This window comes from Moschus berezovskii, chromosome 12 (genome assembly GCF_049115385.1).
Source record: "Moschus berezovskii isolate FMDL1 chromosome 12, NW_MosBer_1.0, whole genome shotgun sequence".
Classification (NCBI taxonomy): domain Eukaryota; kingdom Metazoa; phylum Chordata; class Mammalia; order Artiodactyla; family Moschidae; genus Moschus; species Moschus berezovskii.
This window is the reverse complement of record NC_142471.1, coordinates 46807194-46828370: the sequence shown is the minus strand read 5'-3', so window position 1 is coordinate 46828370 and position 21177 is coordinate 46807194. Positions and strand designations below refer to the sequence as shown.

At 36.0% G+C, this 21177-nt stretch overlaps 1 protein-coding gene across 3 annotated transcripts in view; it reads right to left on the bottom strand.

The window, feature by feature from the left end:
- IPMK (inositol polyphosphate multikinase) overlaps positions 1–21177 on the bottom strand; it is a 56125-nt gene that overhangs the window by 16574 nt on the left and 18374 nt on the right. Inside the window, exons 2-4 of one of the 3 annotated variants that reach the window (XM_088842111.1) lie at positions 18457–18551; positions 11185–11281; positions 3834–3952 (exon numbers count right to left, since the gene is read on the bottom strand). In XM_088842111.1, the coding sequence (XP_088698237.1) occupies positions 3834–3952; positions 11185–11281; positions 18457–18551 (311 nt within the window). Of the gene's footprint in view, positions 1–3779; positions 3953–11184; positions 11282–18456; positions 18552–21177 lie in introns of all 3 variants that reach the window. The other 2 variants (XM_055425193.2, XM_055425195.2) reach the window with 2 other exon arrangements.

Here is a 21177-nt window from a genome sequence, read left to right as displayed (position 1 = left end):
ACTACTGCATAACTTAAATTTGCTAAGCGGGTAGAACTTAAATGTTCTCATAAACACAAATAAAAGATAAATATGTGAGGTGAAAGATGTGTTAAACTAAATGAGTGAATCCTTCTACAATGTGTATGTATTTCAAATCACCACAATGTATACTTTAACTATCTTATGTAAATGATACCTCAATAAAGCTGAAGAAGGGAAAAAAAGACTGTGGTTCTGGCATAAAGATAGACAATATGAATCAACAGAAGAGAATTGAGAGTCCAGAAACAAACTCTCATTTACAGTCAACTTATTTCAACATGTCCAGAGTATTCAATGAGGGAAAAAATGGTCTTCTCAACAAATGGTGCTGGGACAACTGGATATCTACACACAAAAGAGAAAGGTTGACGCCTTCCTCAAACTACACCCAAAAAACTAACTTAAAATATACATATATCTCAATGTAACAGTTAAAACTATAAAAGAAATATAGGAGTAAACCTTCATGACTTTAGGTTAGGCAATGGTTTCTTAGCCATGAAACCAACAGCATAAATAACAAAAGGCAAAATTAAATTAGACTTCAAAATTTAAAATATTTGTACTCCAAAGGTATTATCAAAAAAGTGAAAAAACAACCCACAGAAAAAAAAACCCAAACTAGAAGTGGACAAAGGACCAGAATAGACATTTCTCCAAAGAAGACATGCACGCGGGTCAATAAGCACATGAAAAGTGGCTCAATTCCATGAGCCATTAGGGAAATGCAAATAAAAACCAGAATGATATACCACTTCACACCCTCTAAGAATGCCTTATAAAAAAAAAGAAGAGAGAATAACAAGGTTTGGGCTTTGGGTAACAATGCAGAGAAACTGAAACTCCTATACATCAACGGTAGAAATGTAAAATGGCGCAAGAGCTTTGGAAAACACTTTGGCAGTTTCTTTAAAATTTAAATTTAATCACGGCGTCCACTAATCTCAAATTCAAAAACTACATACCTTAAAAAACATATGTACGTAACAAGTTGTACATGAATGTTCATAACAGCATTATTAATAACAGCCCCAAAGTGGAAACAACCCAAAATTGACCAATGAACCAATGGATAAACAAAATGTGGTATATCCACACACAAAAAAGAATAAAATACTGATTTATGCTAACATCATGGACGAACTGTGAAAACATTATGAAAGAAGCCAGACACAAAAGACTACCTAATACATTACATGATTCCCTTTATATGAAATGTCCAGAAGAGGCAAAGCCATACAGTCAGAAAGTAGACTAGAGCTGTCTATGGCTAGTGAGCTGGAAGGGAATAAGTGACCGCTGACATGTATAGCTTTTCTTTTCAGGTGATGAAAATGTTCTACAGTTGAATACATTGATGGCTGCCCAACTCTATGAGTATACTAAACCAATGAACTGCTACTTTAAATGAGTGAATTGAATGGTGGGTAAATCTTATCTCAATAAAAATGCTATTAAAAAATACAAACAGAGGAACCTCTATTTGTCTGGGGAAATAACACACAGAGAGCAAGATCATGCAGTGCCTTATTTATTTCTACTGTGTGTCTATATATATACAGACACACACACATATATATAAAGGCAATGGAAACCAACTGAAGAATTTTTTGCTGGGGAATGTCAAAATTAAATATACATTTTAAAATGTTTGGAGAACAGACCAAAAGAGAACAAAACTGAAATTGAGAGTTAAGATACTTGTCCAGAGAGGAGTAATTTTGAAAATGGGACTCAGGTGCTTGAAAATTAAGATCAACAAAATTGATGGATGGCTTTGAGAGATGATGGTACTAAAAGGTTTCTCCTTCATAAAACTGGATGTATGATAATGTCATTCATTCACTGAGACAGAGAATAACAGAGATTTGCTGTTACTGCTTTGGTTGTTATTTTGAAGAGGGATTTAAGTCAGTTTTTTACATGTTAGTCTTAGATGTCTTTAAGTTATCCAAGTAAAATGCTGAATAGGCTGTTAGCTATATAGATTAGGAGATCAAAGAAAAACCAGAGGCTAGATATGTAGGTTCAGGAGTTATCAATGTAAGTGAAACTGAATCAATGAGAATAAAGGACACTGCTTGAGAAGAAACAGAAGGCACTAAATGGAACTAAATGGAATACCTCAATATTTAAAGAACAAAGAAAATGAGCTGGCAAAAAAAAGACTGCAAGGTGCTCTTAGGGGAAAAACAGGAGAGACTGCAGTGTTATGGACACAAAAAGGAATGTTTCAAGGAGGACACAGTCGTGTTGAAGACTGCTTTTAAAAGTGAAGTAAGATGAATAATGAAAAATTCCATTTGAATTTAGTGACACAGAGATGTCATTAGGGACCTTCATGAGGCACCAGTCTGGTGGCATGATGAAGCTAAAGCCAGATTAAAACGGGTTAAAGAATACAGCATGGGAAGTAACGCGACAGTAATAAATACAACAAGTTTGGGTACAAAGGGGAAGCAGTTTAAATTCACTGATGGAGAACAGAGCAGGATAAAAGTGGGTTTTGATTTTTTTCTTTTTCAATTGAGAGTGATTTGAACATTATTTGAAATAAAAAGGAAAAACAACTAAAGAGAGACCAAAGTTGAAGATTAAAAAAAATAAAATAACAAGAGAGAATCAATAATATTAGGTTCAGAAGAGGCAGAAGAGAAATGCAATCCAGAGGGCAAAGGGAAGGGCTGCCTCTGACCGGAAGATGGAAAATTCTTCAATGTAGGGAGGAATAACGAGGAAATGAAAGCATATGCAGGTTAGATGTGTACGTCTGTTAGCAGGAAATTAAAGGAAACCCTGTAAAACGGCTTATTTTTTCTGAAGGAGAAGCCAAAATTATCTCCTAAAAGAAGGAAACTAGTGAAGTTTTAAATAGGCATCACTTGTTTATAGAACTGTATTCCACATTACCTAACTGTGGCATACTGTTTGCAAAGAGGGCCTTCAACATCCTTGTGCACACTGCCATTCGTATTGTAACTTTCCTTTTCCCACAACCAGAAGTGGAGTCTTCTCCTCCCTATCAATATGGACTCTCCCTGTGACATACTTTGACCTATATAATTCCATAAAAGTGACAGAAGGTGACTCCCTAACCTAGATTTCAACAGACCTTGTCGCTTTCACTCTTGCCTTCCTAAAATGTATACAGTACATACAGTCAGCCTTCTGGAAGGAACCTTATGGGAAAAAGCCCAGCCAACAGTTAGTATCAATTTGTAAGACATAAGAGTGAGGTCACTTGGACCAACTAGACCCAGAGGAGCCATTAGATGAGTATAGTCACAAGAGGGACTCTGGATGAGATCAGAACTGACCACCTGAGCCCAACTCAAATTGCCAGCCCAGGGAAAAATAAGCAAAGAAAACAATGGCTTTAAATCACATTCTTAAACCAGTAACCTAATTTATTTCCCTTTTTTGTTTTAAATATACAGAAAAATCACTGGCACTTTCCTCATGGGAAAAAAAATCACAAATAATATCACATTCATTTATCATATTATTTCTTTTGCACTAAACTTAAAACTTCTTTAAAACAAAATTACTAGAGTTAGAGCTTTGAGGTTTAATCATGTACTGTGTCCCAGAATAAATTCAGACACTGCCCATATACCAGTGAACAAAAGAGATAAAAATCTCTGCCTGCACTGAGGAGTTATGGATAACCTAATTCTAAAATATATGTGACATCTGTAACCTTCAAGAAAACATGTAATGAGAAATATATGTATTACACTAAAAATCACTCTTACCCTCATGCCAAGCACCAAGAACCCAATCTCTTCCATTAGTGGGTACTTGCTGACCTGTTGCTGAATCTTCTCAGATGAAGCAAAAGGATCATAGCTTTTCCGCCCTATCTTTACATCCATTATACAGGGCTTATTAAATTTATGGGTCACATCTTCCAGTTTTAGGTATAAATCTGTTATTAAAGAAAAACCCTAATTAGTAATAGGAAAACATATTACTACTTAAGAGAAAATAAAAATCAGGAAATATTAAAACTGAGGAAAAAGTTAAAACTAATCCAGAGTCAACAATTATTATTACTTCACCTGGAGGGAAAAAAAAGACTAATAAATTTATAATAGGTATAAATATCACAGAGAAACTCTTCCAAGAGGTGGAATAAATATTCAACCATAAATAAAAGGTATGAATTAGATATAAGCTTCCAAGTACATTAAAAAGGCAATGAGATAATTTTTAAAAACCGTCCTTGAATACATTCTCCTTTTGAACATGATTTACATCCTATGTACCTCAGCAGGCATCTTAGTATTTTAACAATTTTTAAAATTCTTCATTTAAGAATAGTAAAAGGAATAAATCCTTTCCACAGAGGATACAACAGGTATAGGTTCAGAAAGGTAAATCAATCCAAATGATGTTAATGCCAAATATACATCCTAGGCTTACTAGTCCTAAAAAGAAAAGAAACACCCTGCTTTTTAGAACACAAAAAGTCCTCAAAAGTTCATTTGTAAATAACTTTGGCATCCTGTATACACCTTCCCTCAGAAAACTATTATAAAGGGAGATTCAAGTAAAAAATTATAAACATCTCAGTTATTACACACTGTAACTGACCTTATAGTTCTAGGCTGAAAATAAAGGTCTGAGTGCACTGAGGGAAAGAAGTGGAAAGAAAGTCTTTCCCCCTTCCTAGGTGAATAAATCTTCCCAAACAAAATCCTGAATGAGATCACAAATTTCAGTCATGTCATAAGAGGCACTTCTTGTAAAAACCTTTCCTTACAAACAGAAAATATTTTACTTTTTATCAAAGTAACAAGGTTTGATTTTTTTTTTAAATAAACGAATTTATGTTTAAAATCTTATCCCTTAGTCAAAGGAAAATGGAGAGAGGGAGGATTGTGTAGAACCAGGTGAAGTTAACAGACAAAAAATGAACTGTAGCCTAAGAGACTAGCACTCACAGAAACAAAAAGGAGCATGCCACATTTAAAAGAAAGGTTCTAATAAAGGGACATTTTCAACAAGATAAAATGTCTGGATACAGACATGAACCTGTTGATGGTGAGAGATAATGAGACAAGCAGGAATATCCTGCTCAAGAAACTGGAACCCACCCATTTCTGTACTTGAAAGGGATCCATCCTCTCCCTAAAACTGTATAAAAATTTCAGTAACAAGGCTTATGTTTCAACTATCAGAAGAGACTAATTAGATCCTAATACAGCAAATCATTAGCATTCACAAGTTTATCATCATTAATTTCCATAACTCAAGAAACCCTGAAGGCCTTAGTGAGGTAAGGCTATACATGGGAAGATAAAGATAGTGTGCAAATCTAGCTAAATATCACAGCATCTACAGTTCAGTGTAGGGTTATTATTTTCTACCTGCCAATTTAGTAGTGATTAAAAACAAAAACTGTTTTTTTGCCAAACAACAGAAACAAGAAAAGCTAAAGATTTTTTGCAAATCCCCATTTCATCCTTCTCTTGGGAAAGAGAAAAATACAAACTCTCCTCACAGTAGGAATATAATAAATGTCTGCTTGAGTGAATCAATGTTTGCCCTTCTCATTCTCTTTCTGCCCAAAGGGACTTTGGATTTGGCCTTCTTCATCCAGCCATTTCCGTAAACAGGGCTAAATATCATCAGTTTTATCTGACATTTATTTTGACTAGGCAAGGGCTTCCCTGCTGGCTCAGATGGTAAACAATCTGCCTGCAATGGAGGAGACCTGGGTTCAATCTCTGGGTGAGGAAGACCGCCAGGAGAAAGAAACAGCAACCCACTCCAACATTCTTGCCTGGAGAATTCAAGGGACAGAGGAATCTGGCAGGCTACAGCCCACGGGGTCGCAAAGAGTTGGACATGACTGAGTGACTAATATTTGACTAGGCAAATGTATTTTTATCTTACTTTCAGATTCTTGATTGCTTTATTTGATTTGAATTACCAAATCATATAAAACAAATTTATATAAATGGCTCAATTATTGATTATTTGCCTTAAGTTCATAATCCTTAAATTAAGGCCTACTAAGAGTTGGTTTAGTGTATTCTTTTAGTTCCCTAAGTGAAAAGTTGAAATTTTGAGATTGTTTCTCTTTCCAAGTTATTAAAAAAAAAATCAACATCAAAACCTGCTTTAGAGATGCATAGTTTAAACAAAAAAAAAAAGGTTATATATCTAGCAGTTTGCCACAGTTGCTTCTGAAGGAAATAAGACATGATCTGGGAACTGAGAATTAAATTTATTTTTTTTTCAGATTATCATCACTAGAAATAAATCTGAATGCTGATTCTCTCTGAAAAAAAGCAAGAGAATTTAATTCAAAGTAAGTCAATCTCAAGACCATAACTTAAATGATCAAAGGTTTTTAACTACAGGAGAGACTCATTTATAAAACAATGCTACAGATAACAAAGGACACTCAGCCAAAGCCCCTCTAGGTATAGAATGGTACAACAGTCTTCAATTTTTAGGTACATAGAGAATATGTTCCAAAAATCTGATGGACTAAGAATAAGATAGTATTCTATCTGGAATAGTTTAGGTTCATTTCCAAAGTCAAGGAAATAAATTAAACTATATTGATATGATGTTTGGAAAATAATTATGACTATTTGCTATGATGTAACTTGTAAGGAAAGTAAAAGTTAAAAAACATTTAATATTGTTAAATATTAAAAATAAAGAAAAGTTTATTTTTTCATATATACATATGAATTAATGTGTGTATAAATCATATAGATAGCAAAATAACTATATTTACTTTTTTAAATTCTTAAAAGCTATATTTAGTACAACAGATTCTGATGAAGCCAGTCAGTCTGTCAGAGGTCTAAAGACTGACATTTGTGAACCTCAAATCTAAGAGATAATCTATTAAGCTTAGTCTTAATATTTGTGTAATAAATAACAGGACATCTACTTTTCATAAATATATGGATATCATTATAAGAAGTCACACTGACTAGAAGTATAGTTCTCTATGTTTGTAAGAGAGAAATCTGTTATCTATTAACTTATGGAAAATGTATATAGAATTTCTATAGTTCTTTAATTTTTTGAGGTAAAAATCATAAAAATATCTACCAGGTAGTCCAAAATATACCACTTCATGCTTTTATAAGCAGTCTATTAAATTAAGACTTCTCAGTGGCTGTGCCAACAACAAGGTTAACATTCTCAAAATATTTATATATTTCATGCTGTTGACGACAGTATGTTTAAGATTACACAAGGTTACTATGAACAGAAAAGCTTTTCTATTTTAAATATATTTTCTATTTAAATATATACAATTAAATATAATTATCTTAAATATAAATACTTACATTGTTTTCTAATACATTACACATAAAAAAATTCTACTGCTGGAATACAGTCCCGATACTAAGAAAAATTCCCCAGTAACAAAGGAGAAAAAATAAAAACATTTGTAATATTATGGAAAACTGAAAGATCTGCAAATAACTATAAACAGTAAAGCTGAGATAACTATTCCTTTAAAGGAAAGACAAAGGTGAGGACATTTAGAGAGCTGAAGATTTATTCAGATCCTCTTAATGAATATTCATTGTATCTATCATTACAACATAGGTTCCAAGTTTCATCACATTCTTTCCCACCCTATCTAGGCATTGGCTACCATCTTCATTTCTGAACCTCCCAAAATGTAAAAAAGGTCTGGTGGTGAAAAGTGAAAGTGAAGTCGCTCAGTCGTGTCCAACTCTTTGCAACCCCACGGACTGTAGCCTCCCAGGCTCTGCTGTCCACGGGATTTTCCAGGCAAGAATACTGCAGTGGGCTGCCATTTCCTTCTCCAGGGGACCTTCCCAACACAGGGATCGAACCCGGGTCTCCTGCATTGCAGACAGACGCTTTACCATCTGAGCCACCCTGCCCATTTATGAAGCCAAAAGGAAAAACAGAGGACTCCTTTCTTCTGCCTTTCACATCACAGCTATTTCTGAGAGCAACAGAAGCTTGAAGTATAAGGAATTATAAATAGAAGAGACCTTGAGTCTCCAAATGTGGGGTGAAAGGGGAGAAAGGGAACAGCTTATTTCAATCCATGCTTCTTAAAACCTGACTAGTAGTGAGATCCATAAATCTATCAATCAATGAGACTAGAGATTACATTTGAGAACTCTCAATTTGCTCAAACCTACTTGATATACTTTTCTATTCCTCCAAATAAATTTTGATGGTAAATTTTTTATGGTATTAGGTATCTATGTGCTTATACACAAGTAAAATGAGATTTAACATACATAACTAGTTTCAAATCTTCAAATATAATTGTAACAAATGCTTTACCTTAAAAAAAAACTAGTCATATTCTAAGGTTTGCTTATGTGATGTTTGTATAACTCTATGACTGTAATTTAAAAACTACTATACTATACACTTTAAATGGGTGAGATTTATGGTACATGTCAATAAAACTGCCATAAAAAATTTAAAAGGTAAAAAACTGTTGGTCAGAGCATCCTTATGCATCCCTTAAGTGACAATAACTTGCTGTGGAAACTGGCAGTACTTTCTATGTTTTACAACTTTGGATTCTAAGAATTATACAAAGTGGTATAACACTCTACCTTGAGACTTCCCCGGTGGAGCAGTGGATAGGAAATCTTCCTGCCAAGGCAGGGGACAAGAGTTTGATCCCTGATCTGGGAAGATTCCACATGCTTCTGAGCAAGTAAGCAGGCACACCGCAACTACTGAAGCCCCAAGCTTTCGCTCCAAAACAAGAGAAGCCACTGCAATGAGAAGCTCATTTACCGCAACAGAAAGTGGCCCCTGTTCACCACAATTACAGAGAAAGCCCACACGCAGTAACCAAAGACCTAGCACAGCCATAAATAAACAAATAAAGATGCTCAAGTAGAAAGAGGGGAAAAAGAGTCAAGAAATAAATTATATCAATTTAATACTATAAAGTATTAAAGTATAGTAATGCAAATCACATTGTCCTACTAAAATTTAAGAAAATATTTATTTTCATGATCCTGTGGACTAAAGATGTCAAAAAGTTTCCCATCTTATATTTGTTTCATTTACAATCAAAATGATAAAAACAGAAAGAGGACTCCATGAATTCTCTAGCAAAATCAAAGATTAACAATCTCTATGGTGCAGTTCTCCTTCCAGAGCTAAAAACTGGAAAGGAAGAGGGTTCTCTGACTGTCCAGTAGTTAGGACTCAGTGCTTTCACTGCTGTGGCCCAAGTTCAATTCCTGATCAAAGGAACTCCCAGGAAGTTGCAGTGTGGCCAAAAAGAAAAAATCTGTTTTTAATTTTAAAAAATAAATTAAAATATTTTTCAAAAGATTACAAAGGAATAGGAAATTTCCTAAGGCAACTGTTGGTATTACAGGACCACATCTATTTAGTATACTTCTATTTATATTTTCTCCTCTTTTTCTCCTTTTCCTCACCTCATCTCTTCAACTCAGCAGTACCAACATCTCCATTTATACTCAAATAAGAGTTTCAGAGTTTACAAAGCATTTTCAAATAAAATAACATGCATTTTCACAACTCCACATGATATTATTTTCAATGTATAGAAGAAAAAGTGGAGCTCCAAAAGATTAATGAGTTAGAGTAGTTCACAAAATTTGGAAATAACCAACAAAGAAGCCAAGCCTTCTGACTTCAAAGTTACTGCTCTTTCTACGTTAGCATAGAAATCCCTCAGATTATTTGGTATTGAAAACCAAAAAGGTGTTGATTGCTAGCAAGTCTTCGATTTTTAAATTATTTTAAATTATATAATTCTAGACTATAAAATGTTTCAATTAAACATTTCTTCTCTTACCCAAATTCTTCCTGTATACTCTAGTTTTCAAAATAATGATGCTGTTGGTTCAATTAGTTGACCCACTCTATTTTTTTTTTGGTTGTGCCTTGTGACATGTAGCATCTTAGTTCCCTTACCAGGGATTGAACCTGTGCCCCTTTCAGTGGAAGCATGGAGTCCTAACCACTGGACCACCAGAGAACTCTCTCTAACCCTTCTAAATAATTTTTAAACTTAACATTTAACTATCTAGATATAGATAAGGAAAAAGGAGGAAAGGGAAGAGGGAAGAAAGGCAAGGAAAGAAACAAGGAGGGAGAAAAGAAAAAGGAAAGAAGAGGAAAGTGAGAAGAGGAAGGAGGGAAATAAAGGAAAAGCAGAGCAGAGCAAAGCTCAAGTCCCCTGCCTCCCCAAATGAAGCACAGAAGAATCCTACAAATCCTAGGGAACCACTGATTTACTATTATCTGAGGATATTCATAAGAGATACTATGATTCCTTATTAATGAAACCTAGCACAAGAAGTGACAAAGAACTGAGGGAAAGAACAAGCTCAAACTTGAGTTCCCATCTCTTCCTGTTCTCAAAATGTGGTTCAAGCACTATCTCCATTAAAAACAACAACAACAACAAACACACTTTTATTTAATAAGCATATCATGAACTCCAACACAGATACGCATTATCAATATGTCTGTGAGTTGAGCCTATTAATTTGCATTTTAGCAAGACTATGGGTTTTTCTTAAACTCAGTCAAGTCTGAAATTCTTCCCTCATTCATGAATCTTCTTCAATGGTTAGCAGTCATGTTACCAGTTTAACTGACTTTTGTCTGCTCTGTTAAAGGCCTTAATGTAGCAAATACTGCTTACGTATTAACTAATGTTAAGAGAGAAATTCTGTGCCCTTACATAAAAAATTTTGTCCTCTATATGCAAATTATCAATACTTTTTAAAGCATGCAAGTAGGGAGTGAAGGAACAAGATAGAAAATAGGAAGGAAGTTATACAAAGAAAATATTTCTTGATTTTTCTTTTTTCAAAATGAGAAAAGAAACTGCTCAAAATGTTTGGAAAAAAGAACATCTGATAACTAAGAGTATTAAGTACCAGTGTATATATATACATATATATATGTTCATTCAATTGTTTAAGAAATTGGTCATTAATTTGTATATGCTATTTAAGAAACTGGTTATAAAAAACAAAAGTATTAATAAGTTTTCTTAATGAATAAGAGAAAGAGTAGTAAGAAAAACACATATATTCTGTTTTTATAATACGAGACTTAATCTTACTTAAATCTTTTAAAAAGCAATTCTCATGAATTAAGACTAAAAGATGGATTTTAAAGAAAGATTACCATTTGGTGCAGTAGGAGGTGACCAGATGCCATAATATTTTGGCAAATATTTCCTTAGCTCTAAAAGAACATCATCAGTACAATCAGCAGCAAAAACCTGAAACAAAGAGAAATGGAACATTTGCAAGTTAGTTCCTTGTAATGCTTTCTAACTGCTCCACACATTTCTCAAATAACACAATACACTGAATCATAATTTATCTAGTATGAGTTTTAACTGGAATTTAATGAGTTTAAGTCTGGAATAAGCCAAAAAAACAAAAAACCTCTATGTGTCTCCAATAAGAAACACTGTATTATTTAGAGCATATTCTTGGTTATCTAATTCTAGCCTTTCAATGTCCTTGAACTATTTTACAACAAAGTAAGTTGTAGATAACTCTTAGCAAATGCAAAAGAATTCTTGTCCACAAAGAATAACTTCTGGCCAGAGGAGGATCTGTGCCTCCCTGTAGTCTCAGTGGTAAAGAATCCATCTGTAATGCAGGAGACTTGCAGGATACCCAATCCCTGGGTATGGAGAAGGAAACGGCAACCCACTCCAATACTTATGCCTGGGAAATTCCATAGACATAGGAGCCTGGCAGGTTGCAGCCCATGGGGTCACAAAGGGTGAGACACAACTGACCACTGAACAGCAACAGAGGTGGATTACCGACTTCCCTCCAACCTCCCTGGAAAGGGAGATTTACAGTGTTCTTATGTATACTCATTTCACCTTCCCTTTATGCCATATAAATTTGTGCTTCTTTGACTTTTCTTTTGAACTAATTTTAACGTCTGCTTAGTTCTGATACTAAGTAGGGCCCTGTGGGGCTCCTGAGCACAAAGCCTTTCCGTATCCCCCATGTCTTTGATTATAAGAAAGAGGCTTCATTCAGCTTCCATGACCTTCCCTGAGTTCCAATGGCCAGATGCAGGCAGTTACTAAATAGAAAAGAGAGGTGAAGTGAGACCAGGGAGAAACAGTCAAGAGCAGCCTTGGGGGAAGGTCCTGTTTCCCCATCAAGGGATACACAGAACACTACCTTTGAGCTGTTTTGATCCCAGACAAGTTTGAACCTGAAAGCTGATGACACTGACCCCTACTTAGCTCACCACTAACCCATCAGAAGAATGTAAGCCAGTCACTGCTTCCTTATCACCTACCCCCACCTCCTGTCTGTTAGACCTTTCCCTACTGCATAGGGATAGGGGCATAGTTCTTGAGGGGATAGCCTGCTGGGTTCCCTTTTTGCCTGGCAAAGAAATAAAGCCACTTCTTCTCTCTCGTCCATAACTATTTCCATATTTCTGTTCAGCATCGGCACACAGAGTCAATATTTTTGCATCACTTACCTCAATAAATGAGTTTAAATAAAATCTTTACCGTGTATTTATTTTATATCTGTAAGGAAATTGTGATTTTACCTTAAAAAAAGTATCATTTAACTCAATATAAGTCTAAGTATTGTTCATTTAATTATTTGATTAATAACCAGTAATAATTCTAGACAACAATATCCAGATATCCTGGAACTAGATTTTTAATTTTTCTTCTAGAAAAGCAGAAAGAAAATATTTTTGTTTCAGACTCAGAGACTGAAGGAAAGAACTTGTGGTTGTCGGGGAAAGGGTGAGTGAAAGGAATAGTTAGGGAGTTTGGGATAACAGGAACACACTGTTATATCTACAATGAAAAATCAGCAAGGACCTACTGTATAGCACAGAGAAGTCTGCTTAATTATGTGGCAGCCTGGATAGGAGGGTAGTTTGGGGAGAATGCATACATGTATATGTATGATGAGTCCGTTTGCCGTCCACCTGCAACTATCACAACACTGTTAATCGGCTATACTCCAATACAAAATAAAATGTTTAATAACAATAATAACTTGCAAGACATCTTACTCATTAACTCTTGCCAAATAGGTCTACTAATAATATTGACTAGTAAGACATCTTACCCATTAACTCTTGCCAAATACGGTCTACCTAAGCACTCAAAAAGTTTACTCATGTAAAATGCTTCTGAAATCTCAGTATCAGAATTCCAATTATATATGTCAAACCACATTCACATCAAGTAGTTATATATGACATAATTCTATTGAATAAACTCAAGTATGGCAGAAACTCACCAAACGTGATACACTGTATTTTCCAGCTTCCCCTACTGAAACGTGAGCAGAAATGATATCAGTCACTTCCTGGCCAAGGTAATTAAAAGCAGGGTGTACCTTATCATCCCTTTGTTCCTGGCACAAAGACATTGAAGACACAGTGTTCATGATGACCTAACAAGATGGAGGAGCCAAATACATCTCTATGTGCTTACCTGAAGAAGTCCACGATATAAGTGAAAAGATAAAAGAACTAGAAGAGTAGAAAGATAAACTTTCTCTTATGTAAAATATTTTTTTAAGTAGTAAGACTGATCTTTACTACAACATGCCAAACAAGATAACCTAAACAACTTTGTACCTAGAAATGTAGGATAAAATATAATATTTTCTTAAATGCATAGCTGAGCTCCCATGATTAAAAAGAGGAAATTCACAGAGATCTAAAATAAAGAGGAATCCCAAAGTGCTAAGCTGAGCAGTGATATTTGGGCTCAGAGGTCCACTCTGAAGACCTGAACCAAAGGATCTCTGAACTTAGGATCAGTCCTAGATGAGGACAGAGATACTGAAAGAGGGAGAGTAAAGAATGCTCTGGGCCAAGCTAAGACAGAAAAAACAGCAAATAAACAATATCAGGAATAAAAAGGGAGTCATAATTAAACTAGCATAGCATTTTAAAAAAGACTATGAAGAACTTTACCAGGTGGATAATTACGTAAAACTATAATCTGTATTTTAATACCACATTAACAAAGAAAATCAAAACATTTAAGAAACTGAATCATTAGTTAAAAAATATATATCCCTTCCCAGGTACAAATGAGAGAAATGAAAGATAGAAAGGACTTATGGAAGAAAAAGAGACAAGTCAACAGGCTGCTCTGATGAATTTATAGGTAAGTTTTATCAAGTCTAAGGAATCAAATACTTATCTGATACAAATTCTTCCACAGAAAAGAAAAAGGAATGCCCCTCAAAACTCATTTTTGAAGCTAAAAGAAACCTGGTATCAAAACAAGGCAAGGACAATATGTGAAGAAAATAATAATCTCATTCATGAGCATAGCTGGAAAAAATCAAATATATAACACTAGCAAACAAAATCCAGTAATGCATATTATTAAAAAACAAAAATGACCTGTCCAAGAATGTTTTCTTTTAAAAATCAAAGGTAATGTAATATTAGAAATCTGTTATGGCATTTACCAGTGGCTTCCCCAGTGGCTCAGATGGTAAGGAATCTGCCTGCAATGCAGGAGACCTGGGTTTGATCGCTGGGTTGGGAAGATCCCCTGGAGAAGGGAATGGCTAGCCATTCCTGTTTTCTTGCCTGGAGAATTCCATGGAGGAGAGTGAAAAAGCTGGCTTAAAACTCAACATTCAAAAACTAAAACTGCGGCATTTGGTTCCATCACTATATGGCAAATAGATGGTGGAAAAGTGGAAACAGTGGCAGATTTTATTTTCCTGGGCTCAAAAATCACTGCGGACAGTGACTGCTGCCACAAAATTAAAAGACGTTTGGTCCTTGGAAGAAAAGCTATGATAAAGCTAGACAGTGTATTAAAAAACAGTCATCACTTTGCCAACAAAGGTCTGTCTAAGTCAAAGCTATTATTTTTCCAATAGTTATGTATGAATGTCAGAGTTGGACCATAAAGAAGGCTGAGTGCCAAAGAACTGATGCTTTCGAAATGCAGTGCTGGAGAAGACCCTTGAGAGTCCCCTTGGACAGCAAGGAAATCAAACCAGTCAATCCTAAAGGAAATCAACCCTGAATATTCATTGGAAGAATTGATGCTGAAGCTAAAGCTCCAATCCTCTGGCCACCTGATATGAAGAGCTGACTCACTGGAAAAGACCCTGATGCTGGGAAAGACTAAGGGCAGGAGAAGGGGGCGACAAAGGACGAGAAGGTTGGGTGGCATCAATGGACATGAGTCTGAGAAAACTCTGGGAGATAGTGAAGGACAGCAAAGCCTGGCATGCTATAGTTCATGGGGTCAAAAGAGTTGGACACAACTTAGCAAATGAACAAAGGTATTTACCACATTAACAGATTAAAAGAGGAAACTCACGATCATTTCAACAAAAAATCTTTGCCCTCCTGCATTGTCTCTTCCTGGTACAAGAGACTAGGGAGTTGGTGAACAGCTGAGGTCACTTATTTACTTCTTTAGTTTCCTCCTTATCAGTCCAAGTAAAGTTACCTTGCAACCACTCCCTCTCCATGCTGACCAGGCCTACAGATTGTACAGCCTTATCTCTTGCAGGTGACCTTAAACTCTGACTACATTATTGTAAACAGTCCTTTTATTAAACTGATAGAGTGCATCATTTGTTCCTTGAGAGAATCTTAACTCACAAAGAAAGCATTTTCCTTAATCTGTGGAGAAGTATCTCTCAAAAAATTTAGCTTGAAAGTCATACTTTAATAGGGAAATTTTAGAAGCACTTTTACTAAATGAGAAGATTCCCCCCCACCATTGCTTCAGTTCATCAAACTGAACTATATAGAAATCCCCGACAGAAGTATACAGATTTAAAAGGGACAAACAGAGCTTCCAATCACAGAAGATGTAACCATCTATACAGAAAGCAACTAAAATTGTTAGAAAGTCTCAGATAAATATAAGTTATTAAGAGTTCACCAAGATTACTGTATGTAAGAACACCATGCAAATATCTCATTCCTGTGTATTAGCAATCATTGGAAAACTTAACTCAAAAAAATACTGTTTACAATAGAAACAAAAATAAGAATAAATCCAACTTAGAATGAATCCAACAAAGTATGTGCAAGACTTTTACAGAGTAAATATAAAATATTTTCTTTGAAAAAGAGGAAGTGTCAGCAATTGAAAGCATATTCTAGAGCCAGACTGCCTATGTTCAATCCAGGGACCATCACTAACTATTTGAGTGATCCTGGTCAAATTATTTAAACTAATCATCAGTTCAGTTCAGTTCAGTCGCTCAGTCGTGTCTGACTCTCCGCAACCCCATGAACCACAGCACACCAGGCCTCCCTGTCCACCACCACCTCCCGGAGTTCACTCAAACTCATGTCCACAGAGTCGGTGATGCCATCCAGCCATCTCATTCTCCGTCGTCCCCTTCTCCTCCCGCCCTCAACCTTTCCCAGCATCAGAGTCTTTTCCAGTGAGTCAACTCGTCGCATGAGGTGGCCAAAGTATTGCAGTTTCAGCTTTAGCATCAGTCCCTCCAACTAATCATACTTTAGTATAAAACGCGGATAATAACAGTGTATCTAACTCACAGGTTGTTGTTAAATGAACTGGTAAAGCATTAATAGCAAGAATTTGGTTTTTGTTTTGTATTGTCTTTTTACTTGCACCTAAACTTATCACTGCAGATGCTGATTGCAGCCAGGAAATTAAAAGACGCTTACTCCTTGGAAGGAAAGTTATGACCAACCTAGATAGCATATTAAAAAGCAGAGACATTACTTTGCCAACCAAGGTCCATCTAGTCAAGGCTATGGTTTTTCCAGTGGTCATGTATGGATGTGAGAGTTGGACTGTGAAGAAAGCTGATCGCCGAAGAATTGATGCTTTTGAACTGTGGTGCTGGAGAAGACTCTTGAGAGTCCTTTGTACCGCAAGGAGATCCAACCAGTCCATTCTAAAGGAGATCAATCCTGGGTATTCATTGGAAGGACTGATGCTAAAGCTGAAACTTCAATACTTTGGCCACCTCATGCAACGAGTTGACTCACTGGAAAAGAGTCTGATGCTAGGAGGGATTGGGGGTGGGAGGAGACGGGGACGACAGAAAATGAGATGGCTGGATGGCATCACCAACTAGATGGACATGAGTCTGAGTGAACTCCGGGAGTTGGTGATGGACAGGGAGGCCTGGCGTGCTGTGATTCATGGGGTCGCAAAGAGTCAGACACGATTGAGCGACTGAACTGAACTGAACTGAAACTTAAGACGCAAAGTTATAAAATTCTTAGAAGAAAATAAGAGTATACAGCTTCATGACATTAAATATAACACTAAAAGTCTGCACTTCAAAAGACACTAACAAGAAAATGAAGACAACCCAGAGAAGAGGGGAAATATTTACAAGTCACATATGAAAATCAAAGCAAATTACAATAAGATTAACACTTCACACTCACTTGAATGCCTATTTAAAAACAAAAGCAAAACTAACAAGTATTGATGAAGATATAGAGAAACTGGAATTCTCATATACTAGTGTTGAAAATGTAAAATAGGGTAGCCCACTTTGGGAAACACTTTTGACAGTTTCTCAATTAATTAAATGTAGAACTACTATATGACCCAGTAATTCCACTCCACATCCAATTCTAATATCTAAAAGAATTAGAAACAGGTATTCAAACAAATACCAACACATAAATGTTCATAACAGCCTTATCTACAAAAGCCAAAAGACGGAAACAATCCAAATGTCCTTCAATGATTGAATGAATAAACCAAATGTGGTGTGTAATGGAGTATTACTCAGCCACAAAAAGGAACAAAGTACTAGTACCTACCACAAACTTTAAAAACATGCTCAGCAAAAGAAGCTAGACACAAGAATAGATAAATCCATAGAAAGCAGGTTGGTGGGTGGAAGACACTGGGGTGAGGGAGCAATAGGACATCGTGGCTTAATGGGTACAAGGTTCTGTGTGTGTCTGTGGTGAAAATGTTTTATAACTAGACAGAGGTGATGGCTGCAAAACATTGTGAATCTTGTAAAAATTATTCCTAGTAATAAGGTTAATTAAATGTTAACTGTTCTCCAACCCTTCCCCTCTAACCCTCCTTTGGAGTTTCACAGTACACACTAGCATGTTCAAGGCTCTAAGAAATTCTGTAGTAAAAAAAAAAAGGTACATATTTAAACTCAGCATTTCTGAAAAATACAGTCTATCATCTAAGTGTTTTTCAAAAATGTAGGTCAAAACCCATCAATCAAAATTAATTCAGCAAATCAAAATAAGAATCGCTCAAAAATGAAATAGAATAGAAAACACTAGAATATATTGGTAAAGATAAACATTGTATTTTTTTTGAGCTTAGTATACATACACAGTATACTAAGACATGCTATCAAATGTATTTCTTACCGAGTCAACAGCATAAAATTATGAAAAGCACTTTGAATACAACAAAACAAATCTTACCTCACTTACCATATTATAAAATTCCAGCTCTCTTGGACCCCTTGGAGGCGGCTGCAATTGTTTCAAAACTGTGCCATCTGGATGTTGCAGTATACCTACAGAACGAAAATAAGATATTCTAAAATGTTTTAATAGCCAATTTCATAAATTTAACAGTTTCCTTTTACTTATTTCAGAAATTGAAACATTCAAACAACATATTCCAGTGCCTGTTATAGGCAAAGCACCAGGAACACAAATTTTAAATAGCTTGCTTTTGTTGTCTCCAACTGTTATGCCCTTTATAGCCCTCTCAGACTTTCTAATAAACAGAACATATTTAAATTTTTATAGAAATTCTTCAGTAATAGACTTTCCAGATGTTAATTTATAATTAAATAATAAGCAAACTGGGCCTCTCTGATAGCTCAGTTGAGTAGAATCCACCTGCAATGCAGGAGACCCTGGTTCAATTCCTGAGTCGGGACGATCTGCTGGAAAAGGGGATAGGCTACTCACTCCAGTGTTCTTGGGCTTCCCTTGTGGTTCAGCTGGTAAAGAATCCACCTGCGATGCCCAGGGAGACCTGGGTTTGACCTCTGGGTTGGGAAGATCCCCTGGAGAAGGGAAAGGCTACCCACCCCAATATTCTGGCCTGGAGAATTCCATGGACTATGTAGTCCATGGGGTCGCAAAGAGTCAGACACGGTTGAGTGACCTTCACTTTCAAGAAGCAAATTAAAAGCAATAGCATAAACTGATCCCACTTTTATAAGCAAACAAAAAAATGTTAACAACGGTTCTATATGAATTTCCCATTTTTTCGTTTTTTTAAGTTTCTCTCATCTGTTACAAGAAAGCAACTAAAGTTTTTCCTGAGTCAGATGCACTGCGTAAAGCTGTACTGACAGCATGAGGGCACCAAGCCAAAGTGAAATGTAGGGGCTGAAATCAGGCGCCAAGCCTGGACAAGAAGGGGTACCATTTTATGATATGCCCACTCAAAGGGGAGACTGTTTTTAAATTTTCATATATTGAGATTTCATAAAATCATGCCAGTTAGAACACAACAGAGCTCAAATAAATCTATTCCCAATTTTGATAAAATACACTACTTAAGTTTCTATGTCTTTGGCAAGTGTCAGGAATTTTTAAGGACAAAAATGCAGAATTTAATCAACAAAGTATCAACCTAAAAGATATAGTAATCGAGTTTAAGTGCTACTTATAGAATATAAGGAAGGTAAACATTAATTCATACGGGCAGGCGTCGCAGAGTCGGACACGACTGAGCGACTGAACTGAACTGAAGATTGGTTGGTAAGCAATGAAAAGATTTGGGGACTTCAAAGAACAGTCTAACATAGCTAAAAGTTACTGAAGAGAAATACTGTTCACAAAGTCTTCACGCCCATGGTAACAAACATTTTCAATGGGCTAACGAATAAAGGTAGATGTAAAAAAGCCCTGGAGCTTCCTGATGGCTCAATGGTAAACAATCAGCCTGCCAATGTAAGAAACACAGGTTTGATCTCTGATCCAGGAAGATCCCACATGCCTCAGGGCAACTAAGCCCCTGCACCACAACTACTGAGCCGGTGTTCAAGAGCCCGGGAGCTGATATTGAGCCTTTATGCCACAACTACTGAAGCCCACAAGCCATAGAGCCTGTGCTCCACAAGAGAAACCAAAACCATTATAATGAGAAGTTTATGTAGCAAAACTACAGATTAGCCCCCTCTCCACAACTAGACAAAAGTGTGTGCAGCAACACAGACTCAGGACAGCCAAAAATAAATAAGTAAATAAACCTTAAAAATATTTTTAAAAAAGGATTGATGAGCTGAAGGGAGGGAGCAGGGAGCATTCGCAAGTGAAGAGAGAACTGTGAAGCTTCCCCACCTTGAGGCAGACACCTCATCTAGATACAGGTGAGTCTGCCATTAGACAAACATTCTAGCAGGCAAGCAGAAATCAGACTGTAGACAACAGTGTGGGATAGCAGGATGGATTAGAGACAATAGTCCTAACACAAAAACAGACTGCTTGATCCAGCAATTCTCCCACACTATTCACTCTGAAAAATACCACTCCAGGTTTTCAGAGAAAGAAGCCACGGAGAAGGAGATAGTAATACCAGGCATTCTCCCAGTGAATGAATTATCAGATCTAAAAGTAAACCAATAGGATCTTACACTGCAGCCAAATCCCTCACAGCTGAAAAACAGTCAGGATTAGAAAAGAAACATCTTGGAAGGCTGAGCCAACAGCACATGAGCTGAATCTAAGAATACAGCCCAGCACTAGTTCAACTGAATTCTAGAGGGAATATGATTTATCAGTCCCTCAGTCTAAACAGAGGGAAGGGCTTATACTCTATGTGGAACAAAACAAAACAAAAAATAATATATTTCACTTCCCAGGGTTCTTTTCTTTCTTCTCACTGTTTTTTAAATACGGTATCCAAAATTCAATTTAAAAATTGAGACATACCAAAAGAAGGAAGTGTGATGTATAACCAAAAGAAAACACAGTCAACCGATGATGACACATAGATGAATAAGTACTTATAACTACCAAACAAGGACGTTAAAACAATTATAAGTATGATGCAACAGAAACTATAGGAAAAATGGATATAAACACTGAATAGATACTTCAGGAGAAATGCAAAGTCTAAAAAAGAACCAAAAGAAATTCTAGAAGTAAAAAGACAGTATCTGAAATACAATTATCAGCAGA